This window comes from Vulpes lagopus, chromosome 6, assembly GCF_018345385.1.
Source record: "Vulpes lagopus strain Blue_001 chromosome 6, ASM1834538v1, whole genome shotgun sequence".
Classification (NCBI taxonomy): domain Eukaryota; kingdom Metazoa; phylum Chordata; class Mammalia; order Carnivora; family Canidae; genus Vulpes; species Vulpes lagopus.
Genome location: NC_054829.1, coordinates 38,280,269 through 38,304,933, shown reverse-complemented (window position 1 = coordinate 38,304,933; position 24,665 = coordinate 38,280,269). Strand labels below are relative to the sequence as shown.

Below are 24,665 nucleotides of genomic sequence, written 5' to 3'. Positions count from 1 at the left end.
CAACTGACATGGTGTGTTGGTTAAGTCACTTAATTTCACTGGTTCTCAGTTTTCTGTAAAGTAAGTTGGTTTACTTCTAGTACTCCATGTGAATGGTAGACTTCATTTACCTGATACTTGATTTTGAAAGAAAAACTTGAATTAATTAAGTTGAATTAATTGAGTTTATAATTGGTAAGATATACAGTGTGGAAAGGGTAAATTGGGGGAGAAGGAAACGTGTCAGCTGGCCCTGCTGCACATTTGTGATGTTAGGATGTGACTTTTGGCTATTTTCTACCATCTTATTTTTTCTCTAAAGTAACAAAATGCTAACAATTCGTATTCTACTGTTGTGCACTTGGGAAAGGTGAATTTTAGAACTGACAACTCATCATTCTACCTGTGAAGCTTTCCCAATTTCTGCAATAAATAGATCCTATGAGCTATCTACTTACCCTTTCCATCCAGTTATAGTTTTCTAATTCCTGTGAATTTACAGAAAGCTCTTAGAGTCAAAGACCCTTCTAAAATCTTGAATTTGAATAAATGCCATTTTGTAGATCAAGGAGATGATACAGCCTTTCATTTTAAGACTCTTTTGGGTGCTTACTACATAATTGATAAACTATAACATGAAATGTGTTTTTCATGTTTTAGCACTAAATGTCTTTCAAAAGGCTCTTCAAGAATTTAACTGTCCATTGAATGGCATTTAGTTAAGATTCATAGAGTATTTTCAGGATTATAGGGGTAGCTATCTTTGCATCTCTAGATTCCTATTAATATCCTTAACTGTTAGCACTATCAAAAAAAAGTCCACAGGTTTTTGCTTTTTAGAACTTCTTTCACAGTAACAAGTCATTGTATCCAGTGCAAACGAGAATTAGGTTGTGTTGTAGAATGTTTTTGAGTAAACCATTTCGTTTCTTATCCAGACATGAAGTTTTTGTTTTCTTTTTTTTTTTAAGATTTTATGTATTCATTCATGATAGAAAGAGAGAGAGGCAGAGACACAGGCAGAGGGAGAAGCAGGCTCCGTACTGGGAGCCGGACGGACTGGATCCTGGGACTCCAGGACTGCGCCCTGGGCCAAAGACAGGCGCTAAACCACTGAGCCACCCAGGGATCCCCTCTTTAAAAAAAAAAAAAAAAAAAAAAAGATGTTATTTATTTATTCATGAGAAACACACACAGAGAAGCATAGGCAGAGGGAGAAGGACCCTGGGATCACAGCCTGAGCCAAAGGCAGACAGACACTCAAGCACTGAGCCACCCAGGCATCCCAAATTTGTGTTTTTTTCCAAATTAATAAAGGTATGATGCTTAGAAAAGTAGAACTTCAGTATATTTCCTTTCACATTTTTATTTTATTTATTTATTTTTTTCCTTTCAGATTTTTAAAAATACTTTTTTAGGAACGTGGATGAGGACATTGTATTTATTACTGATAAAGTTTGTGTAGGCATTTTTTAAACAAGCAGAAATTGGGGATCCCGGGATTTAAAAGATTTTTTTTAAATCTTAAAAAAAAAAGTAGAAATTAATTTTTCTTGATGAGTTAATTATGTTTAAAAATTTTATATTATTTATAAACTGTGTATTATTCTCTTGATAATGAAAATGAAAGTAAATCCAGAGTTACTTTTACCAGTAATAATTATTTGAGAGGGAAATGATAAACTACCCCCCCCATTATAAACCTCTTTGGATCAGATAGCAGTCTTATTACCATTACCTAGTACATTGTAGGAATTCAAAAGTTTAAATATGAGGAGAGTATTAAATTTTCATTTAGCTATCTCTCTATGAAAGGAAGGTTAACATGTCTATATTAACAACTGTCAAAATGAACTCTTTAATTCTTACCAGCATCTTCTAACAGTGCTTCAAGCACAAGTTAACATAGAGGGAGAAAAAAAGATTAGAACATATGTCAGACTTAATATCCTTCATATATAAAAAGTTTTTCAAATTAATAAGAGAAATGAACACTTTAAAAGAAAAAGGGGCAAAGGACATAAAGAGACAATTTACAGAGAAATTAAATGACATTTATCTGCATGTACGCACTCATGTATAGTGAATATTCTCAGAAAGACCATATTAATGAAATAATAATAGGATCCTATAAAAAGGGGAACATCTAGGAATTAAAGATGTACTTTTAAAAATTAAAAATAAGGGCAGCCCAGGTGGCTCAGCAATTTAGGGCTGCCTTCAGCCCAGGGCCTGATCCTGGAGTCCCGGGATCAAGTCCCACATCAGGCTCCCTGCGTGGAGCCTGCTTCTCCCTCTGCCTGTGTCTCTGCCTCTCTCTCTCTCTCTCTCTCACACTATTTCTCATGAATAAATAAAATCTTTTTAAAATTTAAAAAAATAAAATATGAGAGCAGATTTAATAAAATTTGACAAATATATTAGGATATAGTAAGTTTCCTGAAAGTATAATAAAATACAGTTGAGGCACAGTGCAGAAGTGCTCAATAAATATATGTGGATTCAATGTTACCTCACACCTGTGAGGATGGCAATTATTTTTAAAAAAAAAAAAAAGGAAGAAAAATAACATGTTGGCAAGGATGTAGAAAAATTGGAACCCTTGTAGAGTGTAGGTAGGGTGCAAAATGATGCATCTGCTATGGAGAATAGTGTGGAAGGTCCTCAAAAAATTAAAAATAGAGCTACCATATGATCCAGCAATCCCACTTAAGGGTATTTATCTGAAAGAATTGATATCAGAATCTTGAAGAGATACTTGCCTCCTGTGTTCATTGCACCATTATTCGCCTTAGCCAAAAAGTAGAAGGAACCCAGTATCTGTCAGTGGGTGAATGGATAAAGAAAATGTGTTATATACATATGATGGAATATTGGCTAGCCCTAAAAGGGAAGAAAATCCTGCCATATGTGATCACATGGGTAAACTTTGAAGACATAGTGAAATAAGTCAGTCAGAAAAGGACAAATACTGTAGGATTCTACTTATATAAGGTATCTAAAATTGTCGTCTGACAAAGACTTGTTGAAACAGTAGAATGAAGATTACTAGGAACTTAGAAGAGGAAGAAATAAGTGGAAGACTTGCCATATAAAGTTTTAGTTGTACAAGGTAAGTTCTAGAGATCTACTCTACAGTATTCTGTTGTTACTTAACAATACTGTATTATACGCTTAAAAATTTGTTAAAAGGGGACACCTCGGTGGCTCAGTGATTGAACGCCCCTCGTCGGCCCAGGGCGTGATCCTGGAGTCCCAGGATCAAGTCCCACATCAGGCTCCCTGCATGGAGCCTGCTTCTCTCACTGCCTGTGTCTCTGCCTCTCTCTGTGTGTCTCTCATGAATATATAGATAAAATCTTTTTAAAAAATTGTTAAAAGGATATATCTCATGTTAAGTGTTCTTAACAACAAAAAAATCTGAATCTAATAGAACAGAAAAAAAACTGTGGGTTCAATGAATGAAATTAACCAATCAATAAAAATAATGTAGGTTAAAAACAAGTAAACTTCACTAAATAAAAATCAGACAATTGGCTAAAACTTCTTTTTTTAGGAATTCTGTTTGCCAAACTAAGAAGTTTAAATAAGTTTATAAATTTATTGTAATCCCACCAAAATGCTACTTTTTGTTATCTTTTTTTTTAAAGGGGTTTTTCAGGTTGATATCTTGCCTGATTCCTGCGTTAAAGCTGAAAAATAAGAATTCCCTCCTAGCATATTGCCAAATTGATCTATTTCTCAGCCTTCTGGATAATGCATAAGAAACATGGCTCAAATTCCAAACAAAGCAGCGTTTCTATGGCTACTTTGTTGGCCCACTTTCAGAGTAGCATATGAAGAAAGCATATGGCCAAAATCAATGTTGTGATGCCATCTTTATCCCTTAACCTTTCTTTTATGGCATTTTTTTTCCCCTAAGCCTTGAGACACATTTCATTTTAACTTGTTGTTGTTGGAGGCAGCAGCCATACAAATGCATTAGTCTGCTTAGGAATTATCTCTAAGAATATATGCAAAACTTTCATTCAGGAAGTTAAATTTTAATTATTCTGATTTTACTTTCCATTCCAGTAATCCAGATTAGGATTTAGAAGGTCTCTGTATAAATGTTAAGTGTTGCTTCCTATGAAGAAAATATTTTTTAAATATTTAAATCTGTAATTAAATTAAAAATCACAGTATCAGTTTATCATAATTTTTGCTTTAATGAATTTCTAGCATCTGTCCTACAGTCTTCCTTTATCCTTAAAATATTAGGGAAAATATACCCATATTAGAAATAAGCTTTTCAGCAACCTGATATACTTGTCACTTGTCAAATTTCTATCATAATCTCTTTCCTTGTCTACCTTTGTGAATTTCTACTTGATTGGTATATCTTTTTTAAAAATTCTCTTGGCTTAGCTAAATCTTTAAGATCCTAATTGAAGCTCGACCAATATTTCTTAAAGTGGTTTATTTTTTTATTTTTATTTTTTTTTAAAGATTTTATTTATTTATTCATGATAGTCACACACACAGAGAGAGAGAGAAAGAGGCAGAGACACAGGCAGAGGGAGATGCAGGCTCCATATAGGGAGCCTGAAGTGGGATTCGATCCCGGGTCTCCAGGATCACGCCCTGAGCCAAAGGCAGGCGCCAAACCGCTGCGCCACCCAGGGAGCCCCTCTTAAAGTGGTTTAAATAGAACACTACACACATGAACTGTTGCTAGATATCTTGGGAAAGATGAGTTCCCTGTTCAAGTAATTTCGGAAAATTCAAATGATACATTTAATGCAGGTTTGCAGTAGTGTGTTGTTGTGTTTTGTTTTTTCTTTTTAACTTCAAAGATGTCTCGAAGTCTTCAGTTTGCTGATATCTACTGTGACCCTTCAAGATAACAGTCTAGTGTGTTATTTCTCAAACTTCTTTGGCCATGAGCCCCCTTTTAAGAAACATTGTATAAGGCAAATAATTCTGTATACTACAGCCTTGCTTTCACTGTCACATTAAAAATAATTCAAATCATCATCTCAGTGTCCTCCCACTTGCTGCTGCTTTTTTTTTTTTTTTTTTTTTAAGATTTTATTTATTTGAGAGAGTGCCTGCGCAGTGGGAGAGGAAGAAGCAGACTCCTTGCTGAACAGGACCCTGAGATCATGATCTGAGCCAAGGCAGATGCTTAACCAACTGAGCCATCCAGGTGCCCCTCTCCCAAATGCTTCTAAGGTGTCTTGAGGGAACTTGAGTATGAACACTCTTTTCATACTTCTCAATGTGCTCTCACTTCTTTATTGATTGCTCCTGCCTCATTTTCATTCTTGTACTTGCTATTTTATCTCTGCTTTTCTTCACTAGTATGATCTAGCTTCTCTTTCCTGATAACGAAGGAAGTTAAAATGTAGCGTGGATTTCTGACATGTTAAAATTCTCCAGCCATTTCCTTCTCCATTGCAGAAACCTAGCCATGTTTATTACTATCAATAAGTACTTTCAGTATTTATTCTATATTAAAAATAAATTAAGATATTTTTAAACATTTAAAAAACAAGAATAAAGAGTTTACAAGTTTATTGTTGCGAGTGAAGCAGAGTATGTAGGAAGAGGTTTTCAAAAACAGTGAACTGGGCAGCCCAGGTGGCTCAGTGGTTTGGCGTCGCCTTCAGCCCAGGGCCTGATCCTGGAGACCCGGGATCGAGTCCCACGTCAGACGCCCTGCATGGAGCCTGCATCTCCCTCTGCCTGTGTCTCTGCCTCTCTCTCTCTGTGTCTCTCCTGAATAAATAAATAAAATCTTTAAAACAAAACAAAAACAGTAAACACTTCCAACTTCCCTTGTAAACAGCAGTATTTAATGTTTTAATTTTAATCATCTTATTTAAGCTACACCATTAATGTATCACATTTCTCTCCATGCCAAGATATTTTACTAAATATTAATGGAGAATTGGAAGTGTCTCAAGATTTGACCCCTGCCGACAAATAACGTATTAGTAAAGATGTATATATGAAAAAATAACACATAAAGAGGTGAACAATAGAAGAAATGCCCTATGTTGATATATGTTACAAGATGAGTGGTATGAACAATCAATGTTTAATACGCAAAGAGAAGAGAGTACTCTGGGGAATTTTCAGAAAGGATTACACTCAATCTTGAAAGTTGATCAAGAATACCAATTAGGGAGCAAAAGAAAGGACATCCTAGGCAAAGGAGAGGGCATGAGCAGAAGCACCCAGAAAGAAAAGACTGGATGAACCTGTTTGCGGGGCATGGGGCTGAGAGTCCTAGAGGTTATTTGGTAATTTGAGGAGGTATCAAAATGTTCCATGTAAAATACACAGGCACACAAGCACACCCTAGCGTGTATACTATCTGGAATTTTTTGCACCTATACAAACTGTATACAACCATAAGTGTGTGTACTTTTTATTTTTGAAAGTGCAAATGGGATCATCAGTGTGTCTTTCACTTTACAACATACGGCACCTTTCTGTTTCCACATAAACAACAGATCTTCAGAATATTTCAGTTTGGAATATAATCACAGAGTATTCCATCAAATGGGTAATAACATTTCAACTAAGCTCTACCAAAGATTCCAAAGTAGTAAAAGGTAAATGAATATGGGTAGTAATATGCAGCTAGATAATCTGGTTCATAAGGTGTCTTCAGTTTCTGGCTTCCTTTCCCAGCAAGCCATCTCACCTTGTTCCTGACTGATTAGCCTCAGTGGAGCAGAAGGGACTAGCTTTTACCTGACTCTGAATAAATTCCAGGCACATCCAGTCTCTTGAAAAAGCCCAGGCCAGACATCTGAGTTCATTTTCCCTTCTGATGGCATCTTCTGTGGATAATTTAAACCAAAATATTTATACCCATTCACAGGAGTATGCCCTTACTTACCCTTTGGCTTCTATAGAACAATAATATATTTTTTTAAAGATTTTATTTATTTATTCATAGAGACACACAGAGAGAGAGGCAGAGACACAGGCAGAGGGAGAAGCAGGCTCCATGCAGGGAGCCCAATGTGGGACTCGATCCCAGGTCTCTATGACCATGCCCTGGGCCAAAGGCAGCGCCAAACCGCTGAACCATCCGGGTCGCCTCGAACAATCATATTAGAATAGAGGAGTACACTGAACCTGACATCCAGACAGGAGTTAAGCTCATCCAGAGGGGAGACTACTTTTTATTCCTTGAGATTGAACCATCAATGACTAAGGTTCCATTTGGCCCTGTAGTTCTCTTATTTTGTGAGTACTTGCAGGGCTGTCACATATGTAAAAGCTATGACCTGTTCTGTGTAGAACTAAGACCAATGGCCAAAAGATTTTTTAAAAAATGGTGTTTACAGTTTAAAGAACTTCCTAACAGTAGAACAAGAGGTACTCTAAGGTAGTGATTCTTAATGGCAACCCTCAAAACTTTCATGATGCCTGCAAGCTCTCTCTAGGACTGATGTTGGTTGAGTAGAACTGACTTGCAGGAAGACTGTTTTGTTTTGATTAAGATTTTTATTTATTCATGAGAGACCAAAGAAACAGGTAGAGTCTTAGGCAGAGGGAGAAGCAGGCTCTCTGTGGGGAACCTGATTCAGAACTCGATCCCTGGATCCCCGGATCATGACCTGAGCTGAAGGCAGACAGATGCTCAACCACTGAGCTACCCAAGTGCCCCTGAAAGACTGTTTTAAACTAAAGAAAAGAATGAAAGGAAGGAAAAGGAAAGGAAGAAAGGCTGTTTTAAGTGTTGCAGCCCAGGTAGGTCCAGGGCCATGGCTAGTATTAGGTTTAGGGCTTCTGAGCCAGTCTAGAGGCCTGTTTCCTGTCATTTACAGACCTTCTAGGAGGGCTGATTTGAGGGCATGAGTTAAGGTGAGGGTCAGGCTTAGGGTTCAGGTTCTGGGGATGACTGATGGTTAAGGTGAGGGTGAGTGGTGAGGGTTAGAGTTAATTAGGGTTAGGGTTAGGGGTTAGGGTTAGGGTTAGAGTTAGTTTGCCAAAGGTTTTTCCATTCTATCATGAATGGATTTTTAATTTTATGCGATGATGTTTCTCACTGCACTCACATGATCATTTGTTCTGTAGATGAGCTTAATTACTTAAGTAGATTTTTGAATGCTAAGTCAATCTTCTTTTCTAGAGTAAGTCTATGTGATCAAATTATACTACCCTTTAATAGTGTTTGGTATTTTGATAGCATTTTATATCATTAACTTTTGTAATATTTTCTTTAGCGATTATAGACTTGACTTTCATCACCCTTTTATTTAAAGCCTTTGTGAAGCTTTTGTATCAAGGTTATGCTAGCCTCAGATACTGTGTTAGGAGTGTTCCTCTTATTCTGTTTCTCTGGTAAATTGATGTAAGTTTGTTATTTTGACCTGAAGTGCGTGGCAAAGCTACCCAGTCTGAATTTTTGGTTAGAAAGTGACCCAGGGGGATCCCTGGGTGGCGCAGCGGTTTAGCGCCTGCCTTTGGCCCAGGGCGCGATCCTGGAGACCTGGGATCGAATCCCACGTCAGGCTCCCAGTGCATGGAGCCTGCTTCTCCCTCTGCCTATGTCTCTGCCCCGCCCCCCTCTCTCTCTCTCTCTCTGTGTGACTATCATAAATAAATAAAAATTAAAAAAAAAAATCTTAAAAAAAAAAAGAAAGTGACCCAGGTGGGCGGGGGGTGGGGGTGACTGAGTGACGGGCACTGAGGGGGGCACTTGGTGGGATGAGCACTGGGTGTTATTCTATATGTTGGCAAATTGAACACCAATAAAAAATAAATTTATTTTAAAAAAGGAAAAAAAATAAGATGGCTTTAAATTTGTGCATGTGTGGTAAAATACATACAATGTTTACTGTCTTAACCATTTTTAAGTGTATAGTCGATGGTATTAAATACATTCACGTTGTTGTGCAGTCATTACCATCATTCATCCCTGTGACTCTCTTCACCTTGTGAAACTTTATGCCCATTAAACAGGAACTCCCATTCTCTTTCCTCAGCCCATGGCAACCACCATTCAACCTGCTATGATTTTGACCACACTAAGTACCTTGTCTTAGTGAAATTATGCAGTATTTGCCTTATTGTAACTGACTTGTTTTGTTAGCATAATGTCCTTAAGTTTCATCAATGTTATAGAATATTGCAGGATTTCCTTCCTTTTAAGGTTGGATGATATCCATTATAGGTATATACCACATTTTGTTTATCCATTCATCCTTTGGTGGACACTTGGGTTGCTTCTGTGTTTTAGTTATTGTGAATAATGCTGCTATGAACATGAGTTACAAATATATCTTTGGTACCCTGCTTTCACTTGTTTGGGTATATAGCCAGAAGTCAAATACCTAAATCATATGGTAGTCCGATTTTAACTTTTTGAGGAACCATCATACTGTTGTCCACAGTTCTGTTTTTCCACATCCTCACCAATACTTGTTTCCTATTTTTCTGATAGAAGCCATCCTCATGAGTGTGAAGTAGTATCTTGTTATAGTTTTGATTTGCATTTCTCTAATGATTCATGGTGATGAGCATCTTTTCATGTATTTATTGCCATTTGTATATCTTCTTTGGAGAAATGTCTATTCAAGTCCTTTGCCAATGATTGAATTGTTTTATTGTTGAGTTTTAGGAGCTGTCTATATATTGTGGATAGTAATCCTTTATCAGATAGATATGTAGATATTTTGTCCCATTCTGTGAGTTGCCTTTTCACTCTGTTGATAGTGTCTTTGATGCACACAATTTTTAAATTTTCATGAAGTCTAATTTGTCTATTTTCCTTTTGTTACCTGTGTGTTACCTTTGGTGTCATATCCAAGAAGCCACTGCCAAATCTAGTATTGGAAGCTTTTGTTCTATGTTTTCTTCTAGGAGCTTTATTGTTTTACGTCTTACACTTCGGTCTATTTTGAGTTAATTTTTGTATATGATGTTAAGGGTCTAATTTCATTCTTTCGCACATGGATACTCAGTTTTCCTGGCGCCATTTATTGCAAAGACCATCCTTTCCCCCATTGAATGGTCTTGGTGCTCCTGTCAAATATACAACAGCAGAATTGAGTCATTGTAGCTGAGATCATATGGTCCACAAAAGCTGAAATATTTACTCTTCAGCCCTTAGAGAAAAATTTTCCTAACCATTATAATAGAGGGAAAGTTTAAAAACAAACATCAAAAACTATTAGGGAAACAGTTAAATCACTGGCGGATTTGCATTGGAAGAACTGGCTTTTTGCACTTTTCTTTGACTTAAAAATCTAAAAATGTTAGCTAATTTAAGATCTAATCCCAAATATCTAAGTAAATTAGTAGTGAATGATTCTTTTTCAAGTGAAAAAACAACTTCATGACTATTTGTTTAGTGCCCCATGTGTGTGAGGCAATGGGGAAGAGCTAGAGAGGTGAAATTATAAATCTTGTCCTTGAAGGAATTAAGGAGATAAAATAGAAATGTGGGGTTCCCCTCACCATCTTTTAAGTATGACATGGTCAAATAGTGACTTTTTTTTCTTTTTCTTAGAGACTGCTATGTTACAGAAGAAGATGCGGCTTTCACAATAATCCTGAATAAGAAGGATGAGTCCGGATGTGCCTCTGCTGAATGATTACAAACAGGACTTCTTTCTGAAGCGTTTTCCACAGACTTTTCTTGGAGGCCCTCGATTCAAATTAGGCTATTGTGCCCCTCCTTATGTATATGTTAATCAAATTATCCTTTTTCTGATGCCATGGGTTTGGGGTGGTTTAGGAACACTTTTGTATCAATTGGGCATTTTGGAAGACTACTACACAGCAGCACTTTCAGGTGGACTAATGCTTTTTGCTGCATTTATCGTCCAGTTCACAAGTTTATATGCCAGAAACAAATCGGTTTCAGTAGAAAGAATGCTAACCACAGATATCTTAGCAGAGGAAGATGAACATGACTTTACAAGTTGTGCTGGTGCTGAAACGATCAAATTTCTAATTCCTGGCAAGAAATACATAGCCAATACAGTTCTTCATTCTTTTCTTGCTGGGTTAATGTGTGGTCTTGGAACATGGTATCTGCTCCCAAATAGAATATCCCTGCTGTATAACAGTGCAGGAGGCACTGTTCTACTGTTTGTCTTTGGATGGATGACATTATGTATAGGAGAATATTCATTAATTGTAAACACAGCTGCAGAGACTGCGACTTTCCAAACCCAGGATACTTATGAAATCACTCCTCTTATGAGACCTCTTTATATTTTTGTCTTTGTTTCTGTAGATCTTGCACACAGGTAATAAGTTATCAAATACTTTATAACTTGCTTTGTTTTTAAGCATGCATAATATGAGCTCTCCTTAGTATTAAAAAAAATGGATCTATGAATTGAAATCTTCAAGACCAAACCATTGGATGATAAGATTGTTTTGATGATTAATCTCTTAGGAGTAATCTCTGTTAAAACATGCATGCTAACACAGTCTCTAAACTTTATTGAAAAGTAAAAGAAAATCCTTTATAAGGTAAGATAAATAAGCAAAATTTCAGTTCTTTGTTTCACTTTAAGTAAGGATCTATGAATCTGTAAGATAGCCTGGCTGAGACTTATGAAAAGAGATGAAACTTTCCTATGAGGGTCTAATGAAGAATTTTAAATTATACACATAAATATAATGTACAGATTAAGTAAATTTAAGATGAATAACATTTCTAATTCTGTTGTAACTATTAGAAGGAATAGTGATAATTATGTTATAGTAGAAAAATAGGAAATAGAGTTTTTAAACAAAAGTGTTTACCAAACTATTTATATAATTGTTAGATAACCCTCTTTACTTGCCTTTTCTAAATCTGACTTTTATTTTTCTGTTTCTATAGATTGTAGCTTTCTCTTTCACAAGTTTGTGTCCAGGTAGAAATGTATAGGCATATAATAAACTAAATATTCATGTCCACCCTCAGATTCATATGTTGAAGCCCATCCCCCAGTGTGACAATGTTTGGAGATGAGGTCTTTGCGAGGTAATTAGGAAAATGAGGATGGGGCCCTGGTCTGATGGGATTAGTTCTCTTTTAAGAAGAAACACTGGAGAGCTTAATCTATCTCTCTCTCTCTCCCCACTGTATGTGGATACAGTAAGAAGGCTGCTGTCTGCAAACCAGGAAGGGAGTTCTCAGCAGAACCTGACAGTGCTGGCACGCTGATCTTGAACTTCTAGCCTCTAGAATAATTTCTGTTATGTAAACCACTCAGTCTGTGGCATTTCATTATGGCAGCCCAAACTGATTAAGACAGATTTTGATACCAAGAAGTGGGTTGCTCTTATAACAGATAAGTAAAAATGTGGAAGTGGCTTTAAAATTGGGTAATGGGTAGAGGCTGAAGAGTTTTGAGGTACATGCTAGAAATATGGACTTAAAGGCATTTCTGGTGAAGTGTTAGGAAAGCGAATCTATTATTGGAAACTGGAGGAAAGGTGATTATTGCTATAAAGTGGCACTTGGCCAAACCATTTTCTAAAGTTTTGTGGAAAGTAGAACTTGAGAGTGATGAAATTGGATATAGAGGTGAGGATATTTCTAAGCAAGTGTTTGAAAGAACAGCTTGATTCCTCCTGACTGCTTGTATGAAAGGAGAGATGAATTGAAGAAGGAATTGATAAGTAAAAATGAACCAGAACTTGAAGGGTTGGAAAATTTTTGGCCTATCTGTATTACCAAAAAAAAAAAAAAAAAAAAATTAGAAAGCATGTTCTGAAGTGAGCACCAAGAGTATGACTGGACTACCACTAAATAGTTTATGGGGTTGTATGACCAAAAATACTGTCAGTTTCAATGAAAGGGGTCAGAGACAAGATGAATGAACTAAGGCTGTTAGATTTCTTAGATTTGACAGGTGTTTAAGAAGAGGGAAAAATGACCCCAAAAGTGATTCAGAGATTGTCAGGGATATTTTTCCTTGGTTTCAACAAACTAGAAGCTGGAAGCCTTGGGACTGGTACTGCCCTACAGAGCCTTGGGAATGGGACCCCCCACTAGAGCTGTTTGGGTAATTATTGCAACCCTGGAGGCCTGGAGGGCAGAGTGTGAAACCAAAGAGGATTCTTTCCCAGCCTTAAGATCTAATGGAATTTGCCTTGCTATTGGGACTTTTTTGGAGCCTGCCACCCCTTCCTTCCTTTCTATTTCTCCCTTCTGGAATAAGAATGTCCATCCTGGGGCTGTCCCACCATTTTGTTTTAGAAGCACATAAATTGCCTGATTTCACAGGTTCGCAGCTGGAGAGAGATTTTGCTTCAGGATAGAGTGTACCTCAAGTATCACCTATATCTGATTTAGATGGTAGTTAGGTAAACTTTGGACTATAGATTTTAGAGTTGATGCTGGAATTTGTTAAGACTGTTGGGATAGAATGAATGTATTGTGCATGTAGGAAGAACATGAATTTGGGAGACTGGGTGGAATGTTATGGAATAAATGTATATGCCCCCTCAAGATTCATATGTTGAAGCCCTAACCCCTCAATGTGAAGGTATTTGGAGATGGAGGTCTCTGGGAGGTAATTAGGTCATCAGGGTAGTCCTATTCTAATGGGATTTGTGCCCTTATAAGAAGAAAAACTAGAGAGCTTTATCTCTCTCTTTCTCCACCATGAGAGAGCACAAAGGGAGAAGGAGAAGCACGCCTCCCGCTGAGCAGAGAGCCTGACTCTGCGACTCCCAGTCCCATGCCCATCCTAGAACCCCAGGATCATGTACCCAGTGGAAGGCAGACATTCAACCGACTGAGCCACGCAGGCACCCCCAGAATTTAGATTTTGTAGTTATTGTCTCACTGTGCTATTTTTGAAATCAGAAATTCCATACCTGTCTATATTACATCTTTACATTTAAAATGATGCCCTAAGTACTTGAAATTTTTTTTAAATCTCAGTTAATTTATAATTTGGTTACCTTGACTCTGTGCATTACCCATTTCTAAATGAAAAAGCATAATGTTTTTTTACTAAATTCTAGTTGGATTTAATATACAGTTTTAATGTTTATAGTTTGATCATTACAAAGACAGTTCACTTTTTTTTTTCAACTAAAAGGAAAAGACAAAAGCAGGCCAAAATCTATTTTTATAGAAAAAGATTGACATATTTGTGCATAACAGTTACCTCCCACTTAACTTAGAAATTTAAACAAAATAAGAATCAAGATGATCTTTATATAGTAGGTATGATTCTGTAGATAAATAATGTATGAAATGTGTGCACTGTTGAAGTTTGGACAGTTGTCAGATAAATCAAATTGTGTCTTAATTTTATTTCAGAGAATGTAAAAGTCGAAGAGACCAGCGTCACAGTATAATAATATTTTCTCTTTCCCTGTTGTTTATTCTACTCAGTATACTTGTGTATTAATAATTTTAAGTGACTTTTTCTGTGCATTTTTATTAAAGACAAGTGTTAAATCTTTAGTGCTTTTTAGTTCTTAGATCTCAGGAATTGTTTCAATGAATGATGCATATTTATATCATCTTAGTTACTATAAATACTTTTTTTCTGGGCATGTGGATCTTAGTGAGTATACAGAATTGGAAATGTTTTTATAACTGTTAGATATTCAAAAATATCTCTTGAAAGCTGAGATATTTTACCATAGAAAATTCCTGTTACATTATCAGAAATAGAATTTAAACATATTTTCCATATAAAAAGACTTAACCACAATAATCATATTATTTGAAAGACTTAACCACAATAATCATTATTTGAGTCTAAGTCATACAGGAAAGTGATCACAGTGTTTGGTTGCTTAAGTTATGTATGCTTATTTTTGTGTGTGATATTCTTCTATATAGACAGATTTTCTGTGTCATTGCTTAAGAACAAGAAGATTTGAGGAGGTTAAATCGAATTTGGGTAAAATATTTCTTGAGTATACATTATTTTACATAAATTATACTGTTGTTGAATATGTTAGAAATGTTGTCGTTAACAAGAAAAATAACTACAGATCTGCATGTTTTCCTTGACCTTCCTGCAGTTTATTATGTGTGGTTTGATTTTCCTTTTTTTTGTTACTTGAGTATTTTCTTCCCAGAATGAAAATGAAATGTATTTTAAAACTATACTACAAAAAGGATTGTCCTCTAATTTAGCATCACATTGTTAACCTTGTATTCATTAATTCTCTGCTTATAAAATTTGAAGGACATACATTCTGAGACAGTGTGCATTAACCAATATAGTCCTGATATCTGTGTAACCGAACACATTGTGTCCTTATTATAATCCATATTTGCTATACATTTGCTTCTGGGCTGTTAACATACACTTAAGTGGGTAATTATTACAGAAGGTGCCTTCTCCTTGACTTTGATTCTTAGCAGCTCAGGTATTCAAGTACAATTACGCTATAAGTTTTGAGATTTAGTTTTCTCTTTTGCAAGTTATTTTTGGAACCTGTATTCTGACATTATTGGTTTCCAGACAAAGTGTTTGGTCAACTTTATTCTAAAGAATTAGTAAGATATTCATAGTGTTTATTCTCTTATGTTCTACATTTTTGTTAAATTATTTAAAACCATATAATACTATATTTAACTGGTAAGTGCTGTACCAAGAACCGATTTCTCCACCTTATAGAAGCCATCTCTAATTTATGAGATTTTATTTTACAAGTTTGTATCCTCAATTCCATACCACTATTTATATAAAATAAAAACAGTATTATAAATGCCAATTAAGGGGCACCTGGGTGGCTCAGTAGGTTAAATATCTGCCTTCAGCTCAAGTCATGATCTCAGGGTCCTGGGATCAAGCCCCGTTTCAGGCTCTCTGCTCAGCTAAGAGCCTGCTTCTTCTCCCTCTCTTGCCACTCTGTGTACTTGTGTGCTCTCACAGTCTCTCTCTCTCTCTCTCTCTCTCTCTCTCTCTCTCTCTCTGTCAAATAAGATGTTTTAAAATTTTTTTAGTTAAAAAAAATGCTAGTTAAGTTCCTAGGCTTTAACCCATAGAGGGACATTCATAACGTAATATTCTCGACTCCTGATACTAATTCTACTGACTTCAAATTCTGGGTCTGGGGGTTAAGACAGTATGGAAGGAAGCAAGAAAAGCTCTCTTTGTTGGCAACTAATGGTAAGAACATCAGTAAGGCTTTGGCTTTCCCAGAGTTACAATTTTAAATTAGAAATTTTTAAACTCAAGAATCATTGGTAGAGTTTCAGCCAATGTAGTTTAGACAATTAAGAGTGAAATTTTTCTGCTCTGGGCTCAGTTCAGCTTTACAAATCCCTAAATTCAATTATATTCTAAGTAAATTGCTTTTATTGACTTCTTCCTTCTTTCTACATTTGAATCCACAAATTGTTTTTAAATATTTATTTATTCATGAGAGACACAGAGAGAGAGAGAGAGAAGAGAGAGGCAGGCTCCACACAGGGAGCCCGATGTGGGACTTGATCCCCGGACTCCAGGATCACTCCCTGAGCTGAAGGCAGGTGCTTAACCACTGAGCCACCCAGGCATCCCTGAATCCACATATTTTCTAAGTGCTAATCTACACAATTGAGTAAGGATAGTCACTGATAAAGGGGAAGGACCATGGTCACAATTTATTAATGTCGATCTTTTGCAGTTTGGGACTAGGATCTTTTTGTAAGTGTTCCTTTGTTTTGGGGAGTGGGTTACATGCATTGTTTTTCCTGGAAAGATCCTCTTCTGTATATCATTTGGTATGATTTAAATGTATCCTTTTTCTTATAGGTTTATGGTAAATGTACCAGCTCTAGAACAAATGAATCAGATTTTACACATCTTATTTATATTTTTACCCTTTCTGTGGGCACTTGGGACTCTGCCCCCACCTGATGCACTTTTCTTATGGGCAATGGAGCAGGTTTTAGAGTTTGGCCTTGGAGGCTCATCTGTGTCAACTCACTTATGGTAATCATCTTAAATATTAAAGTTGTATGTAACTTATTCTTAAAGTATAACTTTTAAATTTTTAAAGCAAGTCTTTCTTTTTTTCTACAGGTTATTAATAATGTTCACCATTTCTGCTGGAACAGCTGTAACATCATATTTCATTCCCAGTACTGTTGGTGTGGTTCTTTTCATGACTGGACTGGGATTCTTACTAAGTCTTAACCTAAGTGACATGAGTCTTGTCTTCAAACACAGTGTCACCAGAGTTGGAACCAAATCTAAAGCTTCACCCAGTGGTTCAGAAAAACAGTTTACTTGGAAAGAATGCCTTTTCTACATCATCATATTAGTCTTGGCTCTCACAGAAACTAGTTTGCTGCATCACTTTGCTCGTTTCCCACAGATTTCCAATAACAGTCCTCAGGCTATTGTTGGCTATATTTTGATGATATTGCTTATAATACTATGGATACTTAGAGAAATTCAAAGTGTTTATATCTTTGGAATTGTCCGAAACCCTTTGTATCCAAAGGATGTGCAAACTGTGACTTTATTCTTAGAGAAGCAAACAAGACTCGTGAAGATTGGTGTTGTCAGACGGATTTTGCTAAATCTAGGTAGGAAGATAAAATCTATATGGAATTCCCATATTTTTGCAATATACAGCATGTAGGTGTTTATTCTTTTATGTTTGTTTCTTAAATTTTTTTCAGTTAATTGCTTAAATGTGCTCATAAAAATCATATTAGCCAAAATAAAATATGGTAGAAGCAGTTATTTTGCTTTAAATTTGTTTCTCTCTCTCTCTCTCTCTCTTTTTTTTTTTTTTTTTTTTTTTGGTCCTAGTGTCACCCTTTGCTATGATAGCATTTCTTTCACTGGACAGTTCCTTACAGGGGCTCCACTCTGTGTCTGTCTCCATTGGATTCACAAGAGCCTTTAGAAAGGTAATCCAGATAAGCACCCAACAGTATTTTTGTACTGCTAAATGTAATTGCAATGTTGTTTATTCTACCAATTTACTTAAATCATTAAACTCTACCTAATAAAGTGGATACTCTGGTACTACAGGTATGGCAGAGTACAGAAAATGCTTTATTGGAGACAGTCATTGTGTCAGTAGTACACTTGCTGATCTCCAGTACGGATGTGTGGTGGAACAGAAGCCTGGATACAGGAATCAGACTCTTACTGGTAAGCATATGTTTTAATAGCTCTATTTTTTTTTTTTTTTATCTATTCATGAAAGAGAGAGAGCGAGGCAGAGACACAGGCAGAAGGAGAAGCAGGCTCCATGAAGGAAGCCCGATGTGGGACTCAATCCCGGGACTCCAGGATCATGCCCTGGGCTGAAGGCAGACGCTCAACCGCTGAGCCACCCGGGCATCCTGTGTTTTAATAGCTTTATTGAGATGTATTTCACATACCGTAAATCACCCACTTACTCTGTTAGTTCAGTAGTAGAATCCTACAACCATCACCACAGTCTTAATTTTAGACCATTTTCTACATCCCAAAAAGAAATGTCACACATATTAACGTCATTTCCTATTTCCACTCTCCATCTCACACGTCCCCCCATTCCAGCCCCAGCAACCATTATTGTACTTTCTGTTTCTCCGGTTGTGTTATTTATCAGATGATTGATTTTTAGGTTGATTTCACTTTTTGTCTATAATGAGTAGTGCTGCTATGAACATTTGTGTACATGTTTTTGAACATAGGGGTTTTTTTGGACACATGTTTTCATTCCTTTTAACTATATATATACCTAGGACTGGGATTTCACTTCCACTTCGTGGCTTGCTCTTTTATTGTTGAATTTAACAGTTCTTTATATATTCTGGATACAAGTTCCTTGACATATATATGATGAACAAAAATTTTCCCCCATTGTATAGGCTGTCTTTCTCCTTCTTGATAATATGCTTTGAAGCAAAGAATTTTTTTGATCTTGCTGAAGTTCAGTTTATTTTGTTTTTCTTCCATCTCTTGTATTGTTGGGGTCATATCTAATAAACACTGCCTATTCCCAAATCATAAAGATTTACTGTGTTTTTTTCTAAGAGTTTTACAGTTTTATTTTTTTTTTTTTATTTTTTTTTTTTTTGAGTTTTACAGTTTTAGATCCTACATTTGAGTCTATGATTCACTTTGAGTTTATTTTTGTATATGATGTGAGGTGGGGTTCCAAATCCATTCTTTTATATATGGTATATACAGTTGTCCTGGCATCATTTATTGAAATGTCTTTTTTTGGGGATCCCTGGGTGGCGCAGCGGTTTGGCGCTTGCCTTTGGCCCAGGGCGCGATCCTGGAGACCCGGGATTGAATCCCATGTCGGGCTCCCGGTGCATGGAGCCTGCTTCTCCCTCTCTGCCTGTGTCTCTGCCTCTCTCTCTCTCTCTCTCTCTCTCTCTGTGTGACTATCATAAATAAATAAAAATTAAAAAAAAAAAAGAAATGTCTTTTTTTGATAATCTGGTCAAAAATCAAATGAAACATGCAAGAGTTTATTTCTGGATTCTCAAATCTTTTCCATTTATCTGTGTGTCTATCCTTATGCTTGTACTATCCTATCTTTATTACTATACTTTGTAGTAGGTTTTGAAGTCAGGAAGTGTGAGTCTTCCAACTTTGTTCTTTTTTAAGATTGTTTTGACCCAGTGCCCTTGCATTACCATGTAAATATTTGTTTCAGCTTTTCAGTTTTTGCAAGAAGATATCTGAAACTTTGCTAGATTACCTCAAATGTGTAGATCAATTGCCATCTTAAAAATGTTAATTCTTCCTACCCATCAACATGACATGTCTTTATATTTAAGATCTTTATTTCAACAATGATTTATAGTTTTCAGTGTTACAAGTTTTACACTTCTATTAAATTTTTTCTAAGTATATTATTGTTTTTGATGATATAAATGGAATTGTTTTCTTAATTCATTTTTTAGCTTGTTTATTGCTTGAGTTTAGAGTACAGTTGATTTTTTTTAATATTAATCTTGTGTCCTAAAACCTAACTTCTATTAGTTCTAGCAGATTTTTAGATTTTTTTTTTAAAGATTTTATTTATTTATTCACAAGAGACAGAGAGAGGCAGAGACACAGGCAGAGGGAGAAGCAGGCTCCATGCAGGAAGCCTGGTGTGGGACTCCATCCCAGATCCCCAGGATCACGCCCTGAGCTGAAGGTGGTGGTAAACCGCTGAGCCACCCAGGCTGCCCAGATTTTTAGTAGATTTTTAACAACAATTTGTGTGTAAGATCACATCATCTGCAAATTAGATATAATAGAGATATTTTTACTTCTCCCTTTTCCATCTAAATGTCTTACCTACTTGTCCTTGCCACAACCTCCAGTATAATATTGAGTAGAAAAGTAGACATCAAAAAAAAAAAAAAGAAAGAAAAGAAAAAAGTAGACATCTTATGAGGAAAGCATTCAGTCTTTCTCCATTAAGTTGATGTTAGTCTTTTACCATTAGAACAATATCAGCTATTGTAGATGTTCTTTTGCACGTTGAGGAAGTTCCCTTCTATCTGGTTGATCTTTTCATCATAAAGAGTGTTTAAAGTGATTTTGTCAGATGCGTTTTCTGTGTCATGTGGTTTTTGTCCTTTAATCTGTTAACATGGTGTAATATGTTGATTTCTGGTTGTTAGACCAACATTGCCTTCTAAGAATAAATGCCATTTGGTCATGGTGTCTAATTCTGCTTATAGGTTGCAGGATTTGGTTGGCTAGTATTTTTGTGTGGTTGATATTTACATGTATCTGTGACTTTTCTTGTCATATCTTTTTGGTTTCAATATCAAAATAGCACTAACTTCATAGAATGAGTTAGGAATTTCATACATTATTCTTAAATGTTTGATTATATTTGATAAGTATCTTAAAATTTTTGTGGTATGTAGTATTTTATAATATGAAAGCCATCCGAGCCTCAGCTTTTCTCTGTGAGTAGCTTTTAAATTACATATTCAATTTCTTTACTTTTTACAGCTCTGTTCAGTTTTTCTATTTCTTCTTGAGTTGCTTTATGTTTTTCAAGGAACTTGCCAGTTTCATCTAAGTGATTAAATTCATCAGCATATAGTTCATAGTATTCTCTTATAATCCTAATTTTTTTTGTAAGATTGGTGGTTAAGTTACCTCTTTCATTCCTGATTTTAATAATTTGAGTCTTCTCTGTTCTGTTCTTGGTCAGTGTAGCTAAAAGTTTGTCCATTTTATTGATCTCAAAAAACTAGCTTTTGATTTCATTGATTTTCTCTATTGTTTTTATATGCTCTATTTTATTAATTTCTGCCCTAATCTTTATTATTTCCTTTCTTCTGCTTACTTGAGGTTCAGTTTGTGCTTTGTTTTCTAGTTTCTCTAGTTTCCTAAGGTGGAAGATTAGGTTATTGATTTAAGATCTTCTAAAGTAGTCATTTAAAGTTAGCTATAAATTGCCCTCTGAGCATGTTTTAGCTGAAACACAAGTTTTGGTATGTTGTATTTTTGTTTCATTCATCTCAAAATGTTTTCTCATTTTTTTTGTGTGATGTCTTCTTTGATGTCTTCTTTGGTTATTTAGCAATGTGTCTTTTAAATTTTTTTTGGTAAGTTTTTTTTTTTTTGTAAGATTTTATTTTTAAGAACTCTCTACACTCAGTGTGGTCAAACTTACAACCCCAAGATCAAGGCTTGCATGGTCTACCAGTTGAGCCAGCCAGGCACCCCAGCAATGTGTCTTTTAATTTCAAGATGTCTTTCTATTTTTTTTTTATTCCTATTGCTGATTTAATTCTGTTTTGATTAAAGAACATACTTTGCGGGCAGCCCCAGTGCCCCAGCGGTTTAGTGCCGCCTTTGGCCCGGGGTGTGACCCTAGAGACCTGGGATCAAGTCACACGTCGGGTTCCCTACATGGAGCCTGCTTCTCCCTCTGCCTATGTCTCTGCCTCTCTCTCTCTCTCTCTCTATCATGAATAAATAAACAAAATCTTTAAAAAAAAAAAAACATACTTTGCATGATTTGTATGAACATAACTTAGTATAACTGCAATCTATTAAGTTTGTCTTTGGCATGGCTTCTGTTTCTTAATTTATAAAATACTCTAAAATAAGGATGAATTAAGGATAGTTGCTTAGCTATTTACCACTTCTGGTTCTTGTGACCTAACAAGCATAAAATAGAAAAGTTAGTCAACCTTAAGACATAGCTAGCACTCTGTTGGTTCTCTTTAGTATTACTTTTTTTCTAAGAGAGCCCAAACTTTTAAAAATGTAGACATTTATTATTTGTAAGGTTGGAAAAAATTATAACAAAGAATCTCATATAAGGATATAAGGACTATTTCCTCAAAAATGTTACAGCCATAATAAAATTCTACAGTTTTCCTTATATGATCTTGAAAATTCATGAAGTCTTTGAAAATAAAAAAAAAATCATTTTTACATTTTTACAGGTTGGTATCATGCGTGATCGTCTGATTCAGTTCATCTCTAAACTACAGTTCGCTGTGACTGTACTTTTGGCATCGTGGACTGAGAAAAAACGTCGAAAGTCAACCACCTCTTTATGTATACTCAACATTGTCTTCTTTCCATTCGTGTTGGTCTTCATAGTTTTTTCTACACTACTCTCCTCTCCCTTACTCCCCCTCTTCACCCTTCCTTTGTTCTTGGTGGGCTTTCCCCGACCTATTCAGATTTGGCCAGGAGCAGTGGGCACCACAGCCTGCGTGTGTGCAGATACAGTATACTACTACCAGATGGTCCCAAGTTTGACCACTGCATTGCAGTCTGCAATGGCAGCTGGAAGTTTAGGTAAGTACATGGGTTGTGCTTTAAAAATCCTCACTAACGTAAAGTACAAAAACATGAACATAGAGAAAAGTCTTTTATCCAACCATTATGTAGATTTTAATATTTTTGATATATGGCAGAAGGACTAAATATGAAATAGAAGTATATCTCTTCTTATTTTGAGGTAAATAATAAAGAAATAAAAATAGTAAGAAAAAATTTCATTAAGGTATTTTGACATTTTTTAAAAACATTTCCTTGAATAAAATCAGGTTCTAATCCCACCACTATACCATGAAAACACCTATCTCCCAAAATTTCCATGAATTTATAGTGGGTTCACATCAAGTAGATGCAATGGCTTAGATCCATAAATAGGAAAAATTAGCTTTAATATCAGATTGAAGGGCTTATGAGAGTTTGTTCATATCTTATTAGTTATTGTATAGCAATGTAAGCAGTCTGACAAGGTTACAGGGCAAGATAACAAAAGCTGTGGTCAATGATCGGTAGTCCCCAAAAATGAAGTACTATGCAAGTATCCATAAAGAAAAATATTTTTGATGAGGATGAACTAATTTTATGAATTAATGCTTTCATTGTATGCCAACTACAAATTCAACTATATTGAACTTCTGAGGTTAGTTTCAGGTTAGGCACAAGCTGATGACAGTAGTGTGTTGTCTCCTACCATATGCCTTAGCTCTTGAAACTTGTTTTAGAAATCTCCAGTGACATCTTGGCAAACCTATTCCAGGCAGAATAGCAATTTCAAATTGGAATTTTAATGAAATGCTTACTTGGATTGAACTTTTCTAATTATCTATTATCTAAAATATGCTAGGTAATCTAGGAAAAACTTTGTAGTATAAATTTTTAATGAATAATATTTCTTTCTCAAAGAAAATACCCTTTTAATCTTTTCATCCACTTCTAATTAATGTTTATTATCTAATACTATGCCACTTTTAAAAATACCTGTGAGATTTGACTTACATCTGAAGTAATAAATAGGTAGAAATTAATACTTTATAATCAAATCAGTTATACTCAGCAAAGAAGTGTGTCATAAAGTTTCCCTGGGGACAAAAAAAAACAATGAGATAGCATTTCACATATATCTGCCTTGCAGAAATATAAAAGTTTAAAATTACCAAATACTGGCTAGGGTATGTGGAATGGGAACTTTCATACCCTCCCGGAAGGAAATATAAATTCATAGAACCACCTTGAAGAGTAAATAGTCTGTAGTAAAGGTGTACATATCCCATAACCTAGGGATTTAGCTTTAGGTTCCATAATTCTAATTAGATTCTAATTCTGGAGGAACTTCTACACATGTGGTTTGGGGGTCCCCAAGCCCATATCTAGGTTTGGTGATTCACGAGCGGACTGGCAGAGCTCAATATATCTTTGGACTCACAGCTAAGATTTATTATAACAAAAGGATGCGGAATAAAATCAATGAACAGAAAAGTTAGGTAGAGTGAAACATGGTGCAAGCTTCCAGATGTCCTCTCCCAATAGAATGCCACAGAATGTGCTTAATTCCCCACCCATGTGTTGTCACAACTTGTATATATGGTGACTACTAGGAAAGCTTATTTGAGACCCTCTACCTAGCATGTACCAAAATTCCAGACTCCCAGAGGGAAAGCAGGTGTCCAGTATAAACTGTATTGTTTGTACAGGGGGATCCTTGGATGGCTCAGTGATTTAGTGCCTACTGTCAGCCCAGGGTGTGGTCCTGGAGTCCCAGGATCAAGTCCTACATCAGGCTCCTTGCATGGAGCCTGCTTCTCTCTCTGCTTAGGTCTGTGCCTCTCTCTGTGTCTCTCATAAATAAATAAATAAAATCTTAAAAAAATAATAAACTATTGGTTGTACAACCTGTTTAGGCACAGTGAGACTTTTATCAGGGTCACCACCATCAACCAGCTTTGCAAGTAGGACTTTTATTTTTTTTTTTTTTTTTTTTTTTTTTTTTTTTTTTTTTTTTTTTTTTGT

The 24,665-nt window shown here is 35.8% G+C and overlaps 1 protein-coding gene across 1 annotated transcript in view; it reads left to right on the top strand.

The window, feature by feature from the left end:
- PCNX4 (pecanex 4) overlaps positions 1-24,665 on the top strand; it is a 46,546-nt gene that overhangs the window by 2,747 nt on the left and 19,134 nt on the right. Inside the window, exons 2-7 of the mRNA XM_041760111.1 lie at positions 10,496-11,240; positions 16,704-16,883; positions 16,974-17,482; positions 17,712-17,812; positions 17,937-18,059; positions 22,319-22,679. Of these exons, the coding sequence (XP_041616045.1) occupies positions 10,552-11,240; positions 16,704-16,883; positions 16,974-17,482; positions 17,712-17,812; positions 17,937-18,059; positions 22,319-22,679 (1,963 nt within the window). The 5' untranslated portion in view covers positions 10,496-10,551. The remainder of the gene's footprint in view (positions 1-10,495; positions 11,241-16,703; positions 16,884-16,973; positions 17,483-17,711; positions 17,813-17,936; positions 18,060-22,318; positions 22,680-24,665) is intronic.